At 39.7% G+C, this 26,860-nt stretch overlaps 2 protein-coding genes across 2 annotated transcripts in view; one reads left to right on the top strand and one right to left on the bottom strand.

Annotated features, from left to right (window-relative positions):
* Window positions 1-26,860, top strand: part of LOC307185050 (uncharacterized protein) — a 266,990-nt gene that overhangs the window by 158,821 nt on the left and 81,309 nt on the right. The window lies entirely within an intron of this gene.
* Window positions 74-17,073, bottom strand: LOC307185048 (UDP-N-acetylglucosamine--peptide N-acetylglucosaminyltransferase 110 kDa subunit-like). Its single transcript, XM_079918831.1, has 2 exons — window positions 6,824-17,073; window positions 74-6,203 (listed from the first exon to the last, which is right to left on the bottom strand). Exon 1 carries the CDS (start codon window positions 16,386-16,388, stop codon window positions 13,248-13,250), a length of 3,141 nt encoding a protein of 1,046 aa, XP_079774957.1. The 5' UTR covers window positions 16,389-17,073; the 3' UTR covers window positions 74-6,203; window positions 6,824-13,247.

Raw genomic sequence — 26,860 nt, 5'->3', positions numbered from 1 at the left:
ATATATATATATATATATATATCTATAAGTATATATATATATATTCATGTTTTTTTTCTTTTTTAAAAAATTTATTTTACTGAAGTATAGTTGATATACAATGTTGTGTTAGTTTATGCTGTACAACAAAGTGATTCAGTTATACATATATATAATTTTTCATATTCTTTTCCATTATGGTTAATTACAGGACATTGACTATAGTTCCCTGTACTATACAGTAGGACCTTGTTGTTTATCCACCATATATATAATAGGTTACCTCTGCTAATCCCAAACTCCCAATCCATCACTCCCCCACCTCCCCCTTCCCCTCGGGAACCACAAGTTTGTGTGCTATGTCTGTGAGTCTGTTTCTGTTTCATGGATAAGTTCATTTGTATCATATTCTAGATTCCACATATAAGTGGTACCTTATGGTATTTGTCTTTCTCCTTCTCACTTACTTCATTTAGTATAATAGTCTCTAGGTCCAGCCATGTTGCTGCAAATGGCATTATTTCATTCTTTTTTATAGCTGAGTAGTATTCCATTTTATATATATCACATCTTCTTTATCCATTCATCTGTGAGTGGACATTTAGGTTGTTTGCATGTCTTGGCTATTATAAATAGTGCTGCTGTGAACATAGGGGTGCATGTATGTTTTCGAATTATAGTTTTGTCCAGATATTTGCCCAGGAGTAAGATTGCTGGATCATATGGTAGCTCTATTTTTAGCTTTTTGAGGAACTGTCATAGTGTTTTCCATAGTGGTTGCACCAATTTACATCCCCACCAACAGTGTAGAAGTAAGTCAGAAAGAGAGAGACAAATACCGTATGCTAACACATATATATGGATTTAAGAAAAAAAAATGTCATGAAGAACCTAGGGATAAAACAGGAATAAAGACACAGACTTACTAGAGAACGGACTTGAGGATATGGGGAGGGGGAAGGGTAAACTGTGACAAAGCGTGAGAGAGGCATGGACATATATTCATGTTCTTTTAACACATGAATTGCCCCACTTTATCTGTGTGAAATAAGTTTGTTCCCGTTATTGGGCTGCTTCTCAAGCTTTGCTGCTCATTTGAATTACCTAAAGAGCTTTTAAGAAAAACATTGGTGTCTGGGTCCCAGCCCCAGAGATTTTGATTCAGTAGGTCTAGGGAGGAGCCTGGGCACAGGGAGGTCTCAGAGTTCCCCAGGTGATTCTAATGTGCAGCAACTTTGGGAACCACCTCTTGGCTTCAATCCAGCTAGTGATCAGATATTAAATCTAAGACACATGGGCTAGTGCGTGAGCTCTAGGAAGATTCGTGCCAGGGGAAATGATCGATAGTTGTGTTACTTCTCTGAAATGGACTGAAATTTCCAATTAGCATGAACAGGGGAGGGTGAATGGGTGAATGCAATAAGGTGTATCATTTACGTATTGCCCTATGTGTATGGCTAGAAGCTTTTGCAACTGAGGTCTGCCCTACTTTTCATGCTAATGGTAATGCTTGTCCTCCTAATGCAGCTGTAAACTTTATAAGCCCATAGGTAGACAGCATCACAAAATATTTACCCCTCCCCACTGGCCCACTCTCAAGCTTCTCTCCCCTTCCCCAATACACAAATGTACGTCAATGCTCTTGAGACCACTATCAACATATTGACCTTCAATTCTTCTACTTTGCAGCTTCCCTCTTATCAGGAGATGTCAGCATTTAGTGCAAGGACAAATGCTTGCCTCTTGGTGAGTAATGTAGGCAATGCCTCCAAGAGACAAATAGCCCTTAGGGAGGGGGAAAAAGTCTTTCAAAAATGTTGATGCCCAGAGGAGGCATTTTCAGTCATCTCAGCTTAGAGGTCAAATATCCAAAATTAAAAAGGTTAAAAAAAAGAAAAAGAAGAAAGCAAGGAAGAAAAGAAGGAAACAATTTTCTTATCTCATAGTAATAAGGCAGTTTTCCTTAAAAAAAAAAGACTTAAGCCTTAAATTCTCTTTCCTAATCAAAATGTGCTTTTCCGTCTTTAGACTATTCCTCTTATATCCTGTATTATTCATGACGTTTAATTCTTGAAATAGCACATGGCTGAAAACAGAAGCTAACCTCTTGTCCACTATGAATTAAATCTTCTTTTCCTAGGACCTGTCTACAGTGTACAATTTGGGGTTTGCCAACATAATTATTTTTTCTGAAATAAGTTACAGCATTTTGCCTTTTCAATATATAGTTATACAATATATTGTTAACACAACATAGTTAATAGAGTCAATATAGTAAATACAACTATAACACACGTGATATGATGCCACTGGTGATTTTCTTCATCCATGTAATTCTGAAATTTGACAGTATAGTTTTCATATTCTAATGAGCTGAGTATTACCTTTGCAAGGATAGAACAATAAAATAAATTCATAATATTCTTGTGAGGTTTGCCCCTGGGGTGGATTACCATAACGGGGGGATATTTGAGCCTTTCCCCAAGTCATTAAAAAACCTCCAGCGAGCAGCCCCTTGTCCTCTCCAGGGAGTGGGGGGAAAGGATCTTTAATCATAATAATCCTGGGGGGAGAAATCTCAGAAATAAGACATCTGCTTCTGTGCCTTGTTGTTTTGCAGAATAGCAATGATTGCTTTAGCAGCTTCTATTGCCATGTGTGTACAATAAGTAAATGAACATAAAATTGAATGAACGCATAAAAGAAGGATAAACCCACCCAGCTTAACAAATCCACTCTCTCACCTGCTGTGCCCTGAAACATGAAAGAAAGAATCACGGGATCATAAGGATTAATAAAATAACAGTCTCTGTTAACAATATTGACAGAAGGTATAGGAAAATTTGTCTGATGTGGGACCAACAGCTTAACTGCTTAATCCTTTTTTTTTTTTTTAAGGGCAACTCATTCATTTATTGTTTAAAGATTGCAAGACAACTTCTGAATTTCTGTAGCACAGTTTAAATGTTTTACTTTTTTGATAAATCAGAGTATAATAGAAAAAACAATTCGTTTCCAGTAATATCTATATCTCTATTCAGAATTAAGTCTTCCACAGACATGTAACCTGGAAACAAAATCCTGTTACAATAAGCAAAGCTTCAACAGAGCTGCTACTTTTCGGGCCAGGGAAAGGTTCATCCCTATAGGAGGAGGATGTGCTATGTAAAATGGCTGCAAGGTCACAGCCTTGAGGGCGCTGGAAGTCTATTATCCTATCCCACATTAAGTAGTTTGGTGAACTTCCAACGTCCGTTCATCTGCAACCAAGCTGGCAAACTTTAACTGATATTTCAAGCAGGTAAAAAATAAATTAAAAGAAATCCTTACACTGATGTTCCTTGATTCACACTGTTAAATGGTTCATTAACATGTAATTCTGGCTAAGAATTACATTTGAGACTCCTTGCTCAGATTTTGGTTAACAGTACAAATCTTTGAGAAATTCAAGTTCTTATTAATCAATAATTTGTCAGCTAGGCTACATTCAGGCATCAGCTGCAACTACAGAATAGGTGCACTGCCTCAGCGCTTTGGAAAGACATAATCTAGAACACTACTAGCAGACAAAATATCTGTTACTAGACAGCACAGGTGCAGTACAGCAAGACAAAGACATATATTCATGTGTGCCGCGGACCAGCCGGAGAAAGAGGATTTCACCGCCCAGGGTCAGAAGGGAAGGGGTAAGGAACTGAAGTAGCACCGACGAATGGGGTCAGAAGGACCAAGACAACTGATGGTTGCAAGGCAAATTTTATTGCGCTACAGTTGCAGATTATCTAGACTAGAAAAAGGAAGGTTGCCAGATGGTGGTTTACATTACCTACAGACTGTCTCGGCTCAAGGTTAACTTCCCTGGGAGGAAACCCATAAACCCAGAAGCATCAAAAATAACCTGCATGTGCAGGGGGGAGACAGCTTTGCTTGTCTCATTTTACATTCTTTCTGATCTCTGGGCCCTGGTGATTTATCTCCCATGGAATGGAACAAGGAGGGGAACAAGTAGGGACAGCCCCTTCGAGCAGCGGGGGCATGCCTGGCATGTCTGTAGCCTGCTCTCAAGGCTGACTGCTTCCCACAGGTCTTTTTTATTTTTTAACTTTTGCTGCAAAATAATTCCATGAAGTTTAGTGCCGAGAGTAGTGTACTGTTGCATGAGGATACGAAACAGACATGAGATTATTATCAATAATAGGCAAATTATGGCCAGGGTAATAAATCCTGACAACCTTCCAGTAATCCAAGACTGAGGGTTTAACCACTTTAAATGATCCAGTAAAGTTTGAATTACATCTTCTGGCGAAACATCATCAAGATGTGTATTTTGTATATCCTGAATTTCAGCATTTAATTTCTTAAGATCAAGACTAATATTATTATCTGACCAAACACTCAGCAGATGCATTTTTACTTTTTCCCATTCCCAAATACAGTCACTGTACTTTTAAGGAGTAACACACATCCATGTATACTTTGCATGACAAGCTAAACGCATCCTCAATTTTAATGCTGCCATCTGATCTCCAATCCCCAAAATTGCGTTTTTAAATTCATCTAACTTGTTATTAATCCGTAAATATATGTGACTTTGTAAAGATAAAGCAAGACTGGTATGTTGAGATAACTGATTAGCAAAGTGAGCATGATTAATACTCTGTGAAAGAGCAAGACCGGCAGTAGCCACAGTAGCAGACAGAGCAGCCGACGCAAGTAAACTTACTATTAGCCACCCAAGAAAGCGTCTCCTCTGCAAGGCTTTAGAGACTTCCACCCATGCCTGTACTCCAGTATCTTCATACCAAGGTTCTCTCAGATGTACAGGCACCATAACATACATGGGTTGCTTTAGTATAAGCACAGATTGCGTTCCTGCAGAAGGGAACATACAACTGCTAAAAATACAATTAACACAGCTAATATTATATCCTCCTTTGGAAGAATTACCAATGTTAATAGAACCACACAAACGTGTATATGGAGAAGCAACACAAGTTATAACAGGTGTATTGGAATAAGTTAGAGCTAGTTTCCATATATCCCAGTTCTTTTGAAATGTGATAAACCTATCTATGATGGGAAAAGAAGAGATAAGAATTGACACCTTGGTATAATCTATAGTACACCATATTTGGTTATTATTCCAAGATGCATTGCAATGTTCAAAATTGGATCCAGGAAAGTTAACGGTCGTAAGGGGAGGCAATTGATTTTTTGATTTTCTGTTAAGCATAGTAACCTTACGTCCAGCTATAAGTATCCCTTGTCCTCCAAGTAAACGCTTCATACAGAAATAATTTCCTGAATCTTCACCTGTAACCTTGGCTATAGTAATAGCGGAATCCCTAAGTGGTGAGGCGTATGAGATTCGACCTCTAATATTAATAGGTTGCCCATTTTATACCAAATGATGGTATCCTTAAGATCCTCTCGTCGGCTGGTAGCCGGGCATGTAAGAGTAATGTTGGTTCCTGTAAAACGAAGGATGCCTGGAGAGCCTGACAAACTAATTGATTGATCCGTTCCCTCATAAACATCTGTATGCTCATAACTAATAGCCTTTACACATCCAGTTTCCAGATTCAATGGGCTAAGACAGACAGGATGGGTACTAAACCAGTTAGTATAATTTACAGACATATTGATTTGTTTTATATTCCCAATAAGAGGCCCATAAACACTTATCATTGTAAAATACAGGAAACTCTGCTTCAGACCAAGATATGGGTTGTAATAGTGGAGGATAAGGTACATAGGCCCAGTAAGTTGCTGCATTAACAAAGGGAACACATGAAATGGTTGCCAACATAACCAAAAATAAAGTTACAGGTGTAACAGGATTATTCTGTTGTTTCACTGACTCTTGAGCTCATGAAACCAGTTGTTTAATTTGTCCCCAAGTTGGAACATCACTCCTTTGAGTCGTCCTGGCAAGTGCTCTCCTCTTCTTCTTCTTTTTCTGAATCAACACTGTCAAATTTTCAGGAGAGGTGCAGAGCTTCTTCATCTTCTGAACTAGGTGAGCTGTGGCGAGCCATCTATTTGCTTGACTAAGCGCTCAGGAAGCCAGCAAGGTCCAGGCACTGATCTGGGAAGGATACACACGTGACCACGTCCCCAAATCAACACAGGATCAGGACCACGCCAAGTGCTGGTTAACGGATCTTTCCAGAGGACCTCCGGAGATTGAGAGGCCAATCTTGGCTCAGCCACCAACCTTCCCCCTGCAGAGCAGCCAAATTTGTCAACAGTGAGAACATTTAAAATAAACAGAGCATGATTTATAAGGTTATGTGGCGTTGTTCTATACAATTCCCCCCTTTTTATTTTTTCAATAGTTAGCTTTAAAGATCTATTTGCACGTTCTATAATACGTTGTCCTTGAGGGTTATATGGAATGCCTGTAATATGGGTAATTTTGTAATGAATTACAAAATGTTGCAAAAGCAGCGGGCCCATTATCTGTTTTAATAATTTTGGGAAGGTTCATGAAAGCAAAACAGTGTAATAAATGAGTGATAACGTGTTTAGTAGCTTCTCCGGTCTGTGCTGTAGCACAGAGGAAACCAGAATAAGTATCGATAGTGACATGAACAAACTGTAATTTCCCAAAAGACGGAATACGAGTAACATCCATTTGCCATAAATGTCTAGGTAATAATCCACGAGGATTAACAACATAATGTGGAACAGGAAGGTGAGGTAAGCATTGTGGGCATTGCTTAACAATTTGTGGGGCGGCTTCACCAGTAAGGGAAAATTGTGCGTGCAATGTAGCCGCCGACTGACGGTGTAAAGCGTGCAACGGCTGTGCTGCTTGTGAAGCAGTTTGATCATAACTTACCGTAATATGAGGGTGTCCAGGACATGGACCATGAGTATCAAGAGTATGAAGATAATGAATGCAGTACATTAGCCATTCTTGACAGCATGATGAACGGAAAGGAGGAGTACGGTAAATTGGGACCTGTCCTGCTTTAGGGAAAAGAGATTGAGGAGGAGGAGTAACTTCAACTCTATTCTTGGGAGGAAAATGTACAGGATAAAGATCACGTTTAGATCGAGTTAAAACATCTGCAGTCGCATTAAGTTTAGTCAATGGACCAGGCAAGTTAGAATGAGCACGGATATACAGACCTGCAACAGGACCATCATGGGAACGAATAAGCTGTTGAAGCAAACAAAAAGAGGATGATAATTCAGGGTCATTAGTATGTCCTATGCTCGCAGTCTCCAGAAGAAATCACAAGCTAATAAGATATTTACTATCAGAAAACAAATTAAAAGATATAGAAGGCAAATGTTTAAAAGACATAATGACAGCATACAGTTCAACACGTTGAGCTGAAGTCAAGGAAGTTTCTTTAACGAGGTTTGTTCTGTGGTCAATGATTACAGTAGCCACTCCTGAAGAAGAACCGTCCGTAAAAACCAAAGGTACATGAGGAACAGGCTGTTGCCTAATTATAGAAGGAAAGATATGAGTTAAGTTTGCTGAATTGGATCAATTTATCAGCAGGGTAATGGCGTTCCAAGGTACCTGAAAATCCTGCAAGAGCAAGACCCCATTCATTACTATGTTGAAAAAGCCAATTTTGTTGACTAACTGAATAAGGGATAATAATTTGAGAAGGTTCTATACTTATAGGTTGTAAGCATCTAGTTCTACCTTGCATTATTAAATTACTAATAAGTTCATAATAAGGGTTAATAACTTTAGAGGGTGTAGTTTTCATATGAATCTATTCAATAATTCCAACAGTTTGCCATAAGACGGCAGTAGTCACGTGAGGAGTTGGACAAATTATTAAGAAAATTGGAAGGTGAGTATGAATTCTAGTTAATTGTGTAGAACTGATAGATCTACTGACTATTTGTAAAGCTTGAAATCCTTCTGGAGTCATAGAGCGTGAAGAAGAAGGATCTGAGTCACCTTTAAGAATATCAAACAAAGGCTGTAATTGAGCAGTAGTAAGTTTTAAGGAAGGCCTTAGCCAATTAATATCTCCAAGTAATTTTTGAAAAGCATTTCATGTTTTTAAATTATCAACTCGAATTTGCAGTTTTTGAGGCCTAATAGTAGTGTTATCAATATATTTTCCCAAATATAAAAATGGAGATTGTCTTTGAATTTTTTTGAGGCAGTGACCAAGCCAAATGATTGTAAGGACTGTTGTAAAAATGGAAAAGCAGTCTCTAATAAAGAAATATTATCAGTGGCTAAAAGCATATCATCCATATAATGTATGAGATATAACGATGGAAACCTTTTTCTCACAGGAGTCAAGGCCTGAGCCACATATTTTTGGCATAATGTAGGACTATTTGCCATGCCCTGAGGCAATACTTTCCATTGAAATCTCCTCATGGGTTCCTTAAAATTTAAGGAAGGCAAGCTAAAAGCAAAATGTTTTCTATCTTCAGGAAACAAAGGAATAGTGAAAAAACAATCTTTTAAATCTATAACTAAAAGATGATAATTGTGTGGTATGGCTGTTGGAGAGGGTAGGCCTGGTTGAAGAGCTCCCATTATTAGCATAGTTTTATTAACAGCTCTTAGATCCTGTAATAACCTACATTTTCCAGATTTTTTCTTGATAATAAAAATAGGAGTATTCCAAGGACTACTGGAAATTTCTAAATGCCCTAATTGTTCCAGTACTAATTGTTCTGCAGCTTCTCATTTCTCCTTTGTGAGGGGCCATTGGTCCACCCATACAGGGTCATCAGTCAGCCAAGTAATTGGATCAGCAGTGAGTGGAGAATCCAAGGCGCCTAAGAAAAACCCAAACCTTGTCTATCATTTTTTATTTTCACATCAATAGGACTGACAGTTCCTTGTTGATTTGTTCCCAGCCCTTTTGTGGGAAGAAATCCTTGATACAACATCATATTAGAGACTTGAGAGTTTGGACTATAAAGTAATACTCCCATTTCTTTTAATATATCTCGGCCCCAGAGGTTTAAAGGCAGCCCAGGCAAAACATGAGGCTGGAAATATCCTGAATGGCCCTCACTATCTTGCCATAAAAAAAAACTGACTACTTTGCATAGGAGAAGAACTTTGTCCTATTCCGTGAAGTTCTGTAATAGTAGGACTAATGGGCCAACGTTTAGGCCAGTGTACCTGCGTCATAACAGAGACATCAGCTCCAGTGTCTAACAAACCTGAAAAAACCTTTCCATTAATGGTTCATTTCATTTCTGGACGTTCTTTCCCTATCTTCTGAATCCAGTAGGCAGCATTAGACGATCCAAAAGCCTTTGTTTCTCTCTTTTGATGTTGTAAAATTTGTCCATGAGGTACAAAGGGCAAAAGTAGCAATTGTGCAATTTTATCACCAGGAGAAATAGTTATTATATTTTTAATAGTTTGTGCCATGACTTTTATTTCTCCTTCGTAGTCAGAATCTATGACTCCTGGCATAACAGTTAAACCTTTCATGGCGACGCTACTTCTTCCCAATAATAGTCCCATCAAACCCTTGGGTAAAGGTCCACAGATGCCCGTAGAGAGGGCCTGAGGACCCATTTCAGGAGTTAATACATATCGGGCGGAGGTACTGAGCTCCAGTCCTGCGCTTCCTGGTGTTGCTCTGGAGAGCGAGGATATTGTATGTTTTTGTTTTTGGTTAATGTCTGATTGATAATTTGAGGAGGATACACAGACATTGCCCTTATTATTTGTTGGGGCCGGGGAAGGCCCCGGGAGGAGTTCCCCGACAGTGGTGGCCCATCCTTGTGGGCCACTGAGCAACAATCTTGTGCCCAATGTTTTCCCCTATTGCATGTAGGGCATAAACCAGGGATTTTCTGACCATCTGGAGGTTTCTGAGTAGGGAAGGAAGGACTAGGGTTAGAATTAAAAGATCTACATTCTCTAGCAAAAGGACCTGCCCTTTCCGCATTTAAAACAAGTCTTTGTTTTCTTTTGATTGTTTTTAAACCCCACGTCAGTTAATGCTGCAGCCACAGCAGCACCCTGTATATAAGTAGGCCCAATGTCTGCACAAAGGCGAATATAATCCTCCAATGTTCCCCGTTTTCTCCAAGGTCGAATCGCAGCCTGACACTCATTATTAGCATTTTCAAAAGCAAGTTGCTTAACTACAATTGTACCAGTGAGTCTGTCCACAATGAGTCTCCCCACCGCCTGTGACAACCTATCTACAAAATCAGCGTATGGTTCATCAGGTCCCTGTCTAAGTTTTGAAAGATCTTCAGTTTTGTGTGTAGAAGGACATTTCCTCCAGGCTTGTAATGCCAAATGATTTATTTGAGGATAAGCAACAAAGGGATAAGTTAATTGATCTTGTAAAGAAAGATATTGTCCTTCCCCAATCAGCATATGATAATCAACTGGAATATTATGGGCAGCATTCTTTTCTGCTTGTTCAGCAGCCCGTTCATAAAAATCAAACTTCCATATTAAATAATCTCCACCATTTAAACAAGCTCGTGCAATAGACTTCCAATCAGCGGGGGGAAGAGCTTCTCCTGTCAACCATAGCAGTAGTAAAAGGAGCAGTGGGCCCATATTGAGCACAGGCAGATTTTCAATCTTTCAAAACTTTCAAAGGGAGAGCCTGATGCTCCCTAGTAGCTTGTTGAGGATTATTAGGACCAGGTCTTTCTATGACGGGACAACAGAAAATAGGATCTTCTCCTCGTTTTATTGCTCCTTGTACAGCGCGCTGCAAGGGACTCAGCATTTTTACAGATGTAGATTTTTGAGGAAGACAGTCCTTATTAACCTGCAGCTTTTTCACTGACTTATCTATCACAGCCATTAGAAAACCATCCTCAGGATAGTTCTCTCTTTTATGTTTACAAGCCTCATCTGTTAAGTCAAAATGTTCCTCTTCATCTAAACTATTGAAATTAATTAGCTCTTTCGGTTTAGGAAGTGGCGACACAGTAGTTAATACAGTCTCTCCTTCTGTCAGAGGCTTATGTTTTTCTGACTTTACATTCAAATCAACACTATCATGAGAAGAATCTAAACATATTTTTATCAGACTCCACAAACTATATGTAACAACAGGAGTATGAGTAGGCCCTCGAGACTCGTAATAATTTTTTAAATCTTCTCCAACTTTCTGCCAGATTTCTATGTCACCAGAGCCACCATCAGGAAACCAGGGAGATGCACCATGGATATGCTGTAAAAATTCAGTCAACAATAAAGTTCAGAAACTTTATTACCCCGAGCTTTAAGCATCAAAAGTAAAACCTGAGCAAATAATTCATACATCTTTGAGCCCTTTTGCCCCATCTTATTTTACTTCTGACTATTGCCTTATGCCGCTATTCGTTTCACTTTTACTGGTGGCCACACATATTTTGCATAAGCGTTCTCTTACCTGCACTTTCTTTTTCTTTTAATTGCCTTCACGCTTCAGGTCCCTGTTCGAGTGCCACTTGCCGCGGACCAGCCGGAGAAAGAGGATCTCACCGCCCAGGGTCAGAAGGGAAGGGGTAAGGAACTGAAGTAGCACCGACGGGTGGGATCAGAAGGATCAAGACAACTGATGGTTGCAAGGCAAATTGTATTATGCTACAGTTGCAGATTATCTAGACTAGAAATCGGAAGGTTGCCAGATGGTGGTTTACATTATCTACAGACTGTCTCGGCTCAAGATAAACTTCCCTGGGAGGAAACCCATAAACCCAGAAGCATCAAAAATAACCTGCATGTGCAGGGGGGAGACAGCTTGCTTGTCTCATTTTACATTCTTTCTGATCTCTGGGCCCTGGTGATTTATCTCCCATGGAATGGAACAAGGAGGGGAACAAGTAGGGACAGTCCCTTCGAGCAGCGGCCGCATGCCTGGCATGTCCTTACCTGCCCTCAAGGCTGACTGCTTCCCACACGTATGTTGCCTTGTTTAAGCCTCAAGCCCTCGATCCTTTGTTGAAATACAATAATTTCATTCCTATGGTTTTCAATACCAAAAACTCAACCTCCAGGAGGGCTAAAGTCTAATTTGTACTCCAAACCAAGTAGCAGTGCAGTTCGCTACTACTGAGACTGAATCCATAAAGACTTCAAGACCACGTCCAGAAGACAAGTTATTATATATAATACCCTAGAAGGTCTGAAACATAATTATCATATACATAGCTGGTCCTTCAGAGCTTTTTACCTATAACATGTTTTTTGATGAAAGTTATTTAATGTACTGGAGATAACTGTGACTTACTGATCAAATATTTGAATACTTATACTTACCTGGGATTTCATTTCTGCTGAAAGAAAAAGGAAGAACAGGACTCACTAAAACAAACAAACAAACATTAGAAATGAAAGTAAAAATCTTAACACACACTATCACTTTTGGAAGCAGCATAGAGGGGCAGTCAACGGTAAAACACTGGTGAAATAGGTCAACACTCTAGGCCAAAAATCCATTATTATTATCATCAGTGACAGTACCACAACTGTGCCCTTCAGAATTAATAATCACTCCTAAGAATCTTCATTTGGCACCAGATGATGCGGTTAAGAGAAACACTCTGGGAGGTTTTGAATCAGACTTGTTTTTTTGTTAGCCAAGTTACAGGAGAATTTTTAAAGTGGGGGGAAGGGAAGAAGGAAACGGACCAGGAAAAGAATTTAAGCCATCATCTATAAACCAACAAAGCACTGATAGTTCCGAACATTATGTCAGACACTAAAATGACTGATATAAGCTCAAGTGGTTTACAAAACCTATAAAAAGACTACACCAGCAAAGTCCCCATTTATCTGTAGAGTTCAGAAACTAAAACAAGGAATATTTTAGCTTAAAAGCTTATCTCAAGAGAATCATACACACTTCACATGAATAAAAATACCTGAAACCAAACATTTTTAAAAGCTCCAATACCCAAAATATAAAGAAAAATATTAATTCAGAAGACTCAATCAATCCATGATAATCACAAAACGGCTGGGCAATCTCTATCTCCCTTCCACACTAACCATCCATCCCATGGAAGACCAAGGGAGATCAGACCTTCCAGACTTACCTTCCAGACCTTCCAGACACCTGGCTGCTGCAAAATTCTATGGAGACTCCTTGTGGAACAGCAGTTTCCCATCTCTTGTGTCTCTCCCTATCATGATCATGATCATGCAGGAAGCAAGTCTGGCTGTGCTATTTCTTATCATTGTCTGTCACCCATCTGCAGCATGGTATTGTACAGATAAGGAAAAAGTAGTTCCCTTTCCCCCAGAAGGTTGAGGCTCAGGTACAGGGTAATTCTCCTGTGCACACAGTCATTATTTAGGCCGACTCAGTGACTTCAACAGGCTTAATCATGTGATCAGGTTTGTTGCCAGCTGCGTAATGCTCCCACATCTGTAGATAGAGCCGCTCTAGGTCCATTGTGTATTGCTTGGTGTTGAACAGAGGGCTAGATGTTCTCTGCTTCCAGACTTTGCCACGAATTTTCTTCAGGTATTCTAGATCAGTTCCCAGTTTCACAGCTATGTCTTCATATTCTTGTCTATTTTGAGCAATAAGCTCAAGACAGCCTAAACAAGTGAGCTGGGAAGCTGCAACTCGGGAAGCAAGAGTCTCTCCTGGCATAGTCACCACGGGTGTCCCTGACCAAAGGACATCCATCCCTGTGGTGTGTCCATTACAGAGTGGAGTGTCCAAGCAGACATCAGCCAGCTGGCCTCTCCGAACATGTTCCTCTTTAGGAGCAACAGGTGAAAAAATGATACGGTTCTGGGGAAGGCCCATATTTTGTGCATACTGTTGAATATTAGGTTCTCCTACTGCTGGAAAACGCAACAGCCACAGTACACTATTGGGAACACGCTTCAGAATATTTGCCCACATCTGCAAAGTAGATGGGTCAATTTTATATAACTGATTGAAGTTACAGTACACAATGGCATCTTCCGGTAACCCGTACTGAGAACGTGTGGTTACAATAATGGTACGGGGAACCTCCTCTCCAGTGGCAGCCTTAATGTTGATCTGGGTAGTTGCCAGTCCATTGCTAAGACTGAATCCATTAATTGTTATCTGAATTTGTCCTCTGTTAATCATTTCAATAACTGCCTCTGCAATAGTATTCATAGGAATGACAGGCATATTAAGAGCCGTATTACTGCTGTCTGCGTTGTCTCCTCCATCAGGACATTTCATCTTGACAATCTGCACATCTGGGAGACTATCAAGAAATGCTTTGAGGTCGATGCCGTTCAGCACAATCCGATTGTCATAAATGTGCCCATTGGACTGAAAATCGATGACTGCCTTCTTCTTCAGGTGAGGGAACATATTAGCATGATCGCCAATAAAGAAAGTATGGGGCATATAAGCCAGTTTCTCAGAATACTGCTCAGCAACTTCAGCAGGTGAAGTTTCCTGATCAGTGATGATATAATCCATGAAAAACACGCCACTGGTCCCAGGGTAGCCCAGCCACATTGCCTGAATAGGAGCTGGCCTGAGAGCAAAGAGTTCATTTCGAGCACCCCTGGTATAACCATTCATATTTACAAGGATATGTATACCATCTTGATGGATGCGATCAGCTGCTTTCCCATTGCATGGAATCTGAGAAAGATCAATGAAATGATGGGCTTCTGCCATCACCTTCGCTCGGAAGTTTGTGCCATCATCTGGGCTCAGGGCATAACAGAATACCTCAAATTTATCAGGATTGTGCATGCCTGGAATAGACTGCATAAGATGAGAAGTAGGATGATTCCCAAAGTCAGAACTCACGTATCCTACACGCAGTCGACCATCACTGAGCTTCAAGTCTTTTGGATGTTCGTACGGTGGTTTATGAAGGACACCGATCTCATCCAAGCAGAGGTTCCCGTGGCTCTCAGCAATAGCCTTCCTGAAGCCATGAGAAAGAGGATAGAGCATACTATGATGAGGCTGCACAGAAGGCAACCTATTCTTCTCCAGCTGGTCAGCCACAATGCTGACCAACTTCTTCATTCGCTCATCATAGTCTGTCCAATCACAGACAATCTGCAGGCAATGAGCCAAATCACAATAAGCGTCAGGAAAATCAGGTTCAAGCTTCAGAGCAGTGCGATAAGAAGCAATTGCTTCTGGAATATTCCCTGAATACTTGTGAATGGAAGCCAGATTGCTGTGGGCATCCGCAAGTGCAGGGTTAATCTGAATGGCACGAGTATAACACTGCAAGGCTCCCTGAACATCCTGCATCTCCTTTAGAGTGTTTCCCATGTTACAGTAGGCATCAGCAAAGGTAGGACTGATTCGAACAGCCTCCTTATAATGCATCAGAGCTTCCTGCAGTTTTCCCTGCTGCTGCAATACACTTGCTAAATTTGAATGGGCAACAGCAAACTCTGGGAAGACTTCTAATGCTTTACAGTACAAGCGAACTGCCTCTTCAATGTTCCCCTGGTCTCCTTTGATATTGGCTAGGTTATTCAGAGAGTCTGCATGGGTGGGACACAGCCGCAGAGCTGTATTATAACAATCTTCTGCTTCGGCAACACTGCCCTTCTCTTCCAGAGCGTTGGCTAGGTTGCAGTAAGCATCAGGGAAATGTGGTTGCAATTCAATAGCTCGCCTGTAGGTGTCTATTGCCAGATCTATCAGGCCTTGCTCATAGTATACACAAGCCAGGTTGGCATGTACCACTGCATGATTTGGGCTCAAGCTTAGGGCACAAAGGTAAGCTGCCACAGCTCTGTCAAAAATCCGTGCCTCTTTCAAGACATTTCCTAAATTGATATAAGCATCCAGAAAATTGGGGTCAAGCGTGACAGCCTTTTCAAAGTGATGAATTGCAAGCCAAATCTCCCCTTGTGCATTGAAAACACAGCCAAGATTACTCCAAGCTACTGCAAAGTTCGGTTGCGTCTCCATTGCTTTCAAATAACATGCCTTGGCTCCTTCCAAGCGACCCAGGGCTTTGAGCAGGTTCCCCAGGTCACTGCGAACACAGTACAAATCAGGATTGCACTGAAGAGCAGAGACGTAAGCTTGTACTGCCCCTTCCATGTCGCCTGCTGCTACCAAAGCGGCTGCCAGGTTAATATAACCATCGATGAAATCTGGTTTGAGATGCAATGCATGCCGGTAATGCTCAATTGCTTCCTGCAACTGCCCTCTTTCCTTGTACACATTCCCCAAATTCGAATAGGCTTCTGCCAGAAGAGGGTTCTGTTTAATTGCCAGAGTACTAAAGTGGGCAGATCTGTCCAGCCTTCGACACTGGAAGTGTAGAGATGAAAGTAATAAAAGTACTCCAGTATTGTCTGGCTCTTGTCTCCACAGCTGCATGCAGTGTCTCTCAGCTGCCTCAAAATCTCCTGCCTGATACTCTCGATGTACCAACTCAGCTAACCCTTGGAAGGAAAGCATACGTTTCGTTGGTTCTGTGCTGTCGGCCACGTTGCCCACAGAAGACGCCATCTGGAGCTTCTGGAGAGAGTGAGAAAAGGGGGTAATTGAGTCCCGCTGCCGCCACTACTGGCAAGAATGTTTCTAGAGGTAGCAAATATGAGGGCAGCAGCCGTACCACTGCTTTGGCAGGCTTAAGCGGCGGCGACAGTTACAGGCACCGAACCTTAGGAACTCTGGTTGGCCATCTACCTCTCACGCTCTTGACATCTTAATTCTTAACCCTGCCCTCTTCCACCATTTTTCTCCTAATCAGGGAATAAAAATTACCTATACACTTGCCTTAGAAGAAATCAAAAGTCAGTAGTCCAAACACTTTTTAAAGTTTTGTTTTCTGTCCAGTTGGAAAGGAAATACATGATTGACTTTACTTCATCATTCATATAGTCAATGTGGAAAACATTAGGGCCGTGAATTTCAATACAGTAAGATCAGAAAATTTTAAATTGGCCTTCCCAAACCACTAATAAGTAACCAATGTTGTATATAATGCTAAAATCTTAGAGACTGAGTTTGATATTTTAAAAGTTCTGAAAAGATTAGCTAATTTCTCCTCATCATACTTCTCATGCCTCAAACCTGAGTATTACTTTTTTAAAATTAAATTTATTTATCTTTATTTATTTATTTTTATTTTGGCTGCATTGGGTCTTCAATGCTGCGTGCAGACTTTCTCTAGTTGTGGCAAGCGGGGGCTACTCTTTGTTGCGGTGCCTGGGCTTCTCATCACAGCAGCTTCTATTGTTCTTCCACAACTCTATGGGTTCCTTTTTAGGTCCTATGAAGAACCCTAGAAATTAGTTCATGGAATTATAAGTTTTTGCAAAATTGTCAAAGGTGGGATATTTTAACTTCCATCAGGTAAGACCAGCGTCTCTTTCTTTGCCAATTTTCCTTCTATCATATTCCGCTATGTTGGATCATATTGGAATGGCCACAGGCTTTTTTGAAATCTGGCTAAGGAGATTTTCTTTTTTCTGTGGTACGCGGGCCTCTCACTGTTGTGGCCTCTCCCGTTGTGGAGCACAGGCTCTGGACGCACAGGCTCAGCGGCCATGGCTCACGGGCCTAGCCGCTCCGCGGCATGTGGGATCTTCCCGGACCGGGACACGAACCTGTGTCCCCTGCGTCGGCAGGTGGACTCTCAACCACTGCGCCACCAGGGAAGCCCTAAGGAGATGTTTTAAGTGAGGCTATTATGTGATTTTCAGACACCGCCATATGTAATTGACTATATACTATCGCATTACAGGAATAACTTCCAGTACTCATACTGACTACTCTACTGACTTAACCTAGCACAAGACACAGAAGCATAAGGACAAAACCCACCTTACAATATAGCCATGTCTTGCACTTCACAGCTCTCAAAGCATGTGCGTTTGAAGAAGAAAAAAACAACTGAAAAGTACAAAACCAGAAGCTAATCTGTGGAAAATTATTTCAATCATCAGGCATGTGAAAGATAAGTCAAAGATTCAGTTCTCATCAATGCTTAGTCAAAATGGAAATTTTCTTCTGTCAAGAATATACTCCAGGGGCTTCCCTGATGGCGCAGTGGTTAAGAAGCCGCCTGCCAATGCAGGGGACAAGGGTTCGAGTCCTGGTCCGGGAAGATCCCACATGTCACGGAGCAACTAAGCCGGTGTGCCACAACTACGGAACCTGCACTCTAGAGCCCATGAGCCACGACTATTGAGCCTGCGAGCCACAACTACTGAAGCCTCCGTGCCTAGCACCCGTGCTCTGCAACAAGAGAAGCCACCGCAATGAGAAGCCTGTGCACCGCAACAAAGAGTAGCCCCCAGTCCCTGCAAGTAGAGAAAGCCTGCGCACAGCAACGAAGACCCAACACAGCCAAAAATAAATGAATGAATGAATGAATGAATGAATGAATGAATATACTCCATCAACAATGTGTGTAATGGAATGGTATGAATGAGTATTTTATCAGAATCCCTGTAATGCACAAACCTATAGCAGTACTGAAATCAGTAATGCATTTATAATAGTAAATACTTATGAGGAAGTAATCCATAGAGGTTTTCTCAAAGTTAACAATGAAAATGAATGTGACATTATCAATAATAAATTGTGAAGCTGAAATAAACTTTTCTAAACTATTAATAACTAGAAGCAAATTCTAATCAACCATGCTACAAGAAATCTATGTCTAAAAACTACGAAGTTTATTTCTTAAAATTTTATTTCGAAAATACATAAACTGTCGTATGAGGAGGCAGTTAAAGAATATATAGCTAAAAGAGTGGGGGAAAAGTTTTATAGAGACACATCTGGCAGTAGTTAATTTTTAAATGTCATTTTTCTAGATTTTGTGACACCTATAGTATTGATATTTGAAAGCATTTAAAAAATTGTAATTTGAAGATTTGCTACTTCCAGGTAGAATAAAATATTTTGAAGCAAAACAACGTTTCCACTGAGAAAAACAAAAAAAGCCAAATAAAATAGCCAGCATTCAATCAAAAAGTTCTAGACAAACCAAGAGATAGAATCATATGGCTAAAATTCTAAGAACAGATAATACAAAAATATTTACATAAGATATTGTGTGTCTTTATCAGGAAAAGTCTTTATCAAGAAAAGACTTTAAAATCATCAGAATTAATATTATATTTTATTTATTTGTATATTATATTTATATATAGATATTTATATATTTATATAAAGAACTTAAAGATAAAGCCCTAGTTAAGGCAGTGACAATAGCAGTAGCAGTGGGAGTGAAAAGAAATGGTTATATTCAAGCATATTTTGTCAGGAAAAGTCCATGATCAAATGTCTGACTGCATACATGGGATGGATAGACGGAGTGGGAAAAATCAAAGTTAACTATAGAGGTTCTAGTGAAGATGGGGTTGCCGTCACCCAACCCAAGGGGCTGCGATCATCCCCAAGGTCTAGGAGACTCAAAGGGAAGGTCATGGTCAGAGGCAAAGTTAATTGGTGGGAAAATAAGACTCCCAGTCTCTCCATCTCCTTATACCAGTTTTTTTTGTAACATCTTTATTGGAGTATAATTGCTTTACAATGGTGTGTTAGTTTCTGCTTTATAACAAAGTAAATCAGTTATACATATGTCCCCATATCTCCTCCCTCTTGCATCTCCCTCCCTCCCACCCTCCCTATCCCACCCCTCTAGGTGGTCACAAAGCACCGAGCGAGCGCATCTCCCTGTGCTATGCGGAAGCTTCCCACTAGCTATCTATTCCTTATACCAGTTTTGTTTTTCTGCTCATATACGTAGCAGCATTTCATTCAAGGGGAAAGTCATTGATCTGACTGGTCAAATTAAACAACATAGTTCAAGGCACATTTACAGTGGTTAGTTCCTCTACAATTTAGAAAGTCACATTCATAATTTCCCTCTTCCTACACCGTGGAACACATTGGCCATTCCTCCAAAGTTTCCACTCCACAGAGTGGACCAGAGATGACGTGAGCCCAGAACTGAGAGCTTGGCATGAGATGGTGTCAGCCCCACGTAGAGCTCTGGCATAAATTATAACCCAACCCAGCTCTACAGAGAGCTCTGCATGGAATCCTGGGAGTAAACTCAGCCATAATAATGGGATTCTGTTTTTCATTTGCTTTTCTTCCTTGCTTAACTTTCCCTGGCCACTCTGACAAACAAACTTTCAGGCATTCCTGGGCCACTCACTAACTTTATTCCATTTAATCTCATCCAGATTCCCAAGAAAATTACTAACTATAAGGAGGGAAATTTGGAACATGGTAAGTGTTAGATGCCTGAAATATACAGGTCATTGAATCCAGTTAAGTAGCAAATTATCTGGATCTCAAATATGCCAGTAGAATAACAGACTAAGCTCAATTTAATGTACTCTTACTGGAGACACACGTAAATTCTGGGTCAATTTTGAAAAAGTTAAAAGGACATAGCTGAGATTAAAAGAAAGAAAGGAACACCTGCGTGTTTCAGAAAGTAACAGAGAAATTAAATCCAGAGAAAGAAGAGCGGACTGATGTCTGTGGGTTCCGTTCCTTAGTATAGGCCTTATGTAAATAGGGGCTGGAGCTAGAAATCTAACATTACCTTGAGGCCAGGAATTTATAGACTCAGGATGGAACAATATTGAGAAGTTGGTACAGATATCCTACAGAAATTTCATGAGGAACTGCTTAGTCCATTAAGAGGGCCAAGGGCGGTGGTGAGGAAGATTGATATCTCTTGAAAACCTTCAGGTACAGAAAACATCAACACCTCTGAAAAGTAGGCCTCTCCTTCCCAGCGTTGTGATGGCCAGGTTGTCACTAACCTGTAAGGCCCTGTATGAATCAGAAACTGCAAGGAGAGTAATTCAAAGAAAAACAGATGCAGGATGGGTGTGGCAATAAATCCTAGGACCCTATCAGAAACAAAATTAAAACCACTCTAAAGGGAAATTTTAACAAACCAGAGCAGATAGTATCCTAACCAGAATAGAATAATAATTTTGAGGAAGTTACTTTAGTTATTTAAGTAATATTCAACATCCAGAGCAAAATTCCCTTAAGTACTGTACTGGTGGAAACTAGGCAGCACTATGGAGACAATAAAAAGGTGTTTACCATCAAAAAACATCAAGGTAAGAAAGATAATGTCTAATTTTTAATTATCCTGTGGTTTATTGAAATCTTTTGGAAACCCAAAATAGAGAAAACCTAGCAGGCAATGAAGACTTAAATATTTAGAGATTTATCAACTCATCTATAAAAGCTTTATTAATCTCTTCTTTTAATACCACTCCTGAGAGGTATAAATGTGTCCAGTGATAGGGTTGAAGAAGCCTGAGAGAATTTCAATTGTTTACTATTCTTGGTCAGCTATTAAGACCGTTCAGGATCACCTTGATTTTCATGGCATCATCCAACAAAAAGCAGGATATTTTACAGAAAGTCCTGGTCCACTTTTTGGCTTGCTTTTGTGTTTACGTTTTTGGTTTTCTCACATTGGGCGGTACATTAGGCTACCTATTGCACACTCCCTCATTCATGCATGCATTCATTCAAACAATATTTACTGAGTTGAGATATTTAATTAACACCCAATAAATGATGTTTAGATGAATGAATGCGCTTTTTATCAAAGTAAGTGTAAGTACTGAGAAAAATTACAGAATGTATGATCCCAGCCCCACAAAAGCGTATAATTGTGTTGAGGATATAACATATGCTGGTGAAATAACTAATATATCATATTGGACAGTTTCTAAGTTCAAAAATGAGTTTTTGTAAATAATCAGAGCCTAAGGAGGACAAAGAAGGGACAGTTCATTATGGGTTGAGTCTATCAATAAATGTACATTTCAGATGAGATTTGAGATTGACCTTAAAGAAAGAAGAGGACTTAGATATATGAACAGAGAACAAAAAAGGCATGGTGATAGCATGTGCATGGATAGTGTGGCCAATATTTATGTTCTTCATTAAAGACAGTCAGAGATAACCCAAATGTAACTGTTTCCATGGGTCCATTCTCAGTATCCAAACAAAACAGCAAATCCTATCTTAGTAAAACTAATGAAAAACACAGTCTTTAACAAAGACATTGTGAAGGAAAGGGGGAGAGAAAGGCTTGCGTCCCACACCACACAACAAAACTTATTTAATTATTTGTTTCATTTTCTCCTTCTGAAAATTTCCTCTCCCTCTCTCTGTATGTCTCTCTTCTCCCACCACATCTGACCACACTCTACCAGCCACCTTTCCAGATCTTCCCAGAACTCTCCTAGTTTCATTATGCCACAAGTTAAACATCTCACAGGTCTCCAGGATGCATCCTCATCACTTATTCCACAAAGACAAACAAAGGACACTTCTCAGGATCAAGTTTCTTGGAAGGAAGAGGCCACGAGGAGTGATTATAAATAATATAAGGTGGAGAGCAGTGACTTAAAATACCATTTTTCCTCTTAGAATGTGAATACAGGGAACTTTGGGAAACTAGAAAATCTGGAAAGGATTCATTGATAATTATTTATTTTCAATGAATAAAATAAAATGTAATAATACGGCTAAACTCTGACAGATTAACTTTTTCAAAAGTTGCTTTCACACACCTTCACTATTGGGATGTTTCATAAACACATCTTTCTTCTTTCTTTGCAGATACTGGCACCAAACTTTCAAACAATAAGAACCTTCCCATAAGTCCCTTGCCAGGCAAGATTAAGGTATAACAATCCAAACAGATTTTTGAAGAAGATAACTGGTTGAAAGCACAGGAAAAGAGCTGGGTTTCTCTTTTTCAACAGTCACATAATGAGTAATGTGGGAATTGGTTTACAAAGTCTCTCTCCATGAGGGGCTAAGGTTAAGATTAGAACTTCTGAGGCCAGAAGAGCAAAATAACTACAACAACACACATATTTTCAAGAGCCGCCCTTTGGATGTGAGGGATTGATTTTTCCCACGCTTTCTTCAGCAGCCCAACTGGTGTCTTTAGTAAATGACATAAGAGAATACAGTGTGGCCAAGAAGGCTTAGATTTCCTTAGCCCCAAGTCAGATATTCTCAAGTGACTGTCCACTCAAATTAAAAAGAGAGATTTACAAGAGGAAACTGGATACAACTGAGTGTACTTTTATTTCAACCCTTTACCTGAATGTTTTGTTTTGATTTCAGTTCTCCACTGAAGTTGCCTACATTAATATATTTTTAAGAACATTTCCTTAAGTTGAAGTATTCATTCAGTATATTCATTTACTATAATTGAGAAAAGCCAAATGACTTAGGCAAATTCATTTCTATATTGCCACAGCAGTGTATTGTGAACTAAATGACACCTGGCAGTTCTTTACTCAGATACTAACTCAATTAGAAGGCAGAACAAGGATACCTACCCATTCAGGGAAGGAAAGGTCACCTAGCCTCTGTAGCTGTCTTAGGTCTCTTATCAGCACAGTAACAAACTGAAGACTAAAAACCATACGATCATCTCAATAGATGCAGAAAAAGCTTTTGAAAAAATTCAATATCCATTCATGGTAAAAACTCTCCAGAAAGTGGGCACAGAGGGAACATACCTCAACATAATAAAGGCCATATATGACAAGCCCATAGCTAACATACTCAATGGTGAAAAGCTGAAAGCATTTCCCCTAAGATCAGGAACAAGACAAGGATGCCCACTCTCACCACTTTTATTGAACAGAGTTTTGCAAGTCCTAGCCACAGCAATCAGACAGGAAAAAATAAATAAAAGGACTCCAAAATGGAAAGGAAAAAGTAGAACTGTCACTGTTTGCAGATGGCATGATACATAGAAAATCTGAACGACACCATCAAAAAACTATTCGAGCTCAAACATGAACTTGGTAAATTTGCAGGATACAACAGATTTCTATATATAAATTTTGTATTTCCATACACTCACAGTGAACTATCAGAAAGAGAAATTAAGGAAACAATCCCATTTACAATTGCATAAAAAAGAATAAAATACATAAGAATAAACCTGCCTAAGGAGGTAAAAGACCTGTACCCAGGAAACTATATGACACTCATAAAAGAAATGAAAGATGACACAACCAGCTGGAAAGATATACCATGGTCACGGATTGGAAGAATTAATATTGTTAAAATGACCATCATACCCAAGGACATCTACGCATTCAATGCAGTCTGTATCAACATATCAAGGGCATTTTCCACAGACCTAGAACAAATAATTTTAAAGTTTGTATGGAAACACAAAAGATCCTGAATAGCTAAAACAGTCTTGAGAAAGAAGAACACAACTGGAGGAATCATGCTCCCTGGCTTCAGACTGTGCTACAAACCTACAGTAATCAAAACAGTATGGTACCGGCACAAAAACATCCATCACTGGAACAGAATAGAGAGCCCAGAAAGAAACCCATGCACTTATGGTCAATGAATCTATGACAAAGGAGGCAAGAATATGCAATGGAGAAAAGTCTGGGCTTCCTTAGGGACGGTTTCATCAATTAATTTGTTTTCTTAAATGGACCATACTTTTCCATGTCTTCGTATACCTTGTGAGTTTTTTGGTTGAACATTTGGCTTTCAAATATTGTAATGTGGTGTCTATGGAAATCAGATTCTCCCACTTTCCCAGGGTTTTCTGAGCTTTTGATTGTTGAAGGCTGTAGTAGTCTGTTTGTTTAGGGACCTTTCCAAACTAGTTTTGCAATGACTGTACCCCTTATCGTATGTAGGCACTGAAGTCTCTGTTCCTTTAGTTCATGTTTAGCTAATGTTTTGACAGAGATGTCCTTGAATTCCTGCACCTAAGACAAACAAAAACAAATATACACAAGCACATCCACATGCACACTCAAAACCACACACCTCTCCCCATTGTGCAGATTGCTGGATCACTCCTTCAACATTTAGCTGACCTGCACTGAGTTCAGGGCTCAGCCCATGGTAAAAGCTTAGAGACTCCTCTGGTGTTTTCAGAACATGCATCTTATCTTGAGTACGCATGTGGCTTTCTTAATTTCTCTGGACACATGTGTACTTTTTGTATGTTCTAAGTTCCCAAAGAATCTCCCCCAACTTTTGCTCCTGCATCTTATGTGGTCTATTGTATTTCAATGCACAGTCTTCTGCCCCAGCCATCTGTGCTTTGTCAGTTCACCTTGCACTTTTTTTGAGCAATGACCGCTGCTTTTCCAGACTGTGTTCCAGGTTAGCTAAGACAGAGATAAGCATCTTGTGTCAGTCCTTCAGGTAGCTCCCAGACAGGTTAGAACAGATACACATAATAATCCGAGAGTATGGGCTCTTCTGCTCCCTCCTGAAGCAGGATTGAGGGCCCCATACTACGAATGGTCTGCTGCTACTTTAAGACTATCACTGCGTTAAGACCCCACCACTTTAAGACCATCACTACACTAACAGTAGATGGGGCAAGGGCAAGTAAAAATGCCACAAAGCTTTCCTGCCATTTTCCAATTGCCTCTTCCCTGGTTCAGTATGTGTTTGGTTGCTGTAAATCTTTGCCTGATTTCAGGACTAAGAGAAACTCAAGGAACGCCACAACAAGAAACAGTATAATCAGACTCTCAGGTGCCAAAAGACAGAGAAAGAATCTTTACTCCCAAAGGAGAAAGAAAAAACAAATTTGTTACAAAGCAGGGATCCTCAAAAAGATTCATAGCTAATTTCCTATCTGAAACCATGGAGGCAAGAGGCCAGACATATTTAAAGTGCTGAAAGAAAAAAATTGTCCACCAAGAATTCTATATTTGGCCAAACTGGTTTCAAAACTTAGGGAGAAATTAACACATTCCCAGATGAACAAAGGCTGAGGGCGTTTGTTTTACAACTTCCTAACACTGCCCTATGACAAATGCTAAATTGAACCTTCAGGTTGAAATGAAAGGACACTAGCCAGCAACTCGAAGCTGTATAAAGAAATAGAAATCTCCAGTAAAGATAAATATATGGGCAGATACTAAAGCCAGTATTGTGCTACTGGCTTGTAACTCTACTTTTTATTTCTTACATGATTGAAAAAACAAATGCATAAAATAATCATAAATCCATGTTATTGGGCTCACAAAGTATAGAGGTGTAATTTGTGACAACAATAATTTAAGGAGGAGGAATGGAACTGTAGAGGAACAGAGTTTCTGTGTGCTATTGAAGTTGGTTTCAATTCAAATGATATTGGTTGAACTTTAGAAGGGTGAATGTAATCTTCTTGATAACCACAAAGAAAATATCAATAGACTATATGCAAAAAGAAATGAAAAAGGAATCAAGAGTTCACTACAACAAAATCGGCTAAGCACAGAAGAAGTCAGTAATGGAGTAAATGAAGGGCAAAAAATGCATAAGACATACAGAAAACAGCCAGGAAACAGACAGAATTAAGTTCTTCCTCATCAGTAATTTTTGAAAAAGTAAGTGGATTAAGCTCTCCAATAAAAAGATAAATATTGGCAGAATGGACTTTAAAAACATCCATAATCCAAGTATATGCTGCCCGCAAAAAACTCACTTGATTTCAAGAGACACAAGTTAGTTGAAAGTTAAAGCACAGAATAAAATATCCCATGCAAATAGTAACAAAAAGAAAGAAAGAGAGAGAGAGAAAAAGGAAGGAAGGAAGGAAGGAAGGAAGGAAGGAAGGAAGGAAGGAAGGAAGGAAGATAGATCTGGGATGGCTACGTTAATATCACACAAAATAAACTTTAAATCAAAAACTATCACAAGAGGAAAAGGAGGCCACTATATGTTGATAACAAGTTCAATCTATCAAGAAGATATAACAACTATAAACATATATGTACCAAACATCCCCCAAATATGTGAAGCAGACATTGACAGAATTGAAGGAAGAAATAGATAGTTCTAAAATCATAGTTGGAGATCAATACCTTGCTTTCAATAATGGATAACACATCTAGACAGAAGATCAGTAGAGAGGTAGGGGGACTGAATAACACATTTAACCGACTAAACCTAACAGCCATATATAGATCACT

Source organism: Stenella coeruleoalba, assembly GCF_951394435.1.
Source record: "Stenella coeruleoalba genome assembly, chromosome: 3".
NCBI classification, from domain to species: Eukaryota; Metazoa; Chordata; class Mammalia; order Artiodactyla; family Delphinidae; genus Stenella; species Stenella coeruleoalba.
Note: the sequence above shows the minus strand (reverse complement) of the source record. Positions and strands in the feature narration are given on the sequence as shown.

Bases quoted from the DNA above. Each gene is read 5' to 3' on its own strand.
- LOC307185048 (XM_079918831.1), bottom strand. From the start codon at position 16,388: ATGGCGTCTTCTGTGGGCAACGTGGCCGACAGCACAGAACCAACGAAA.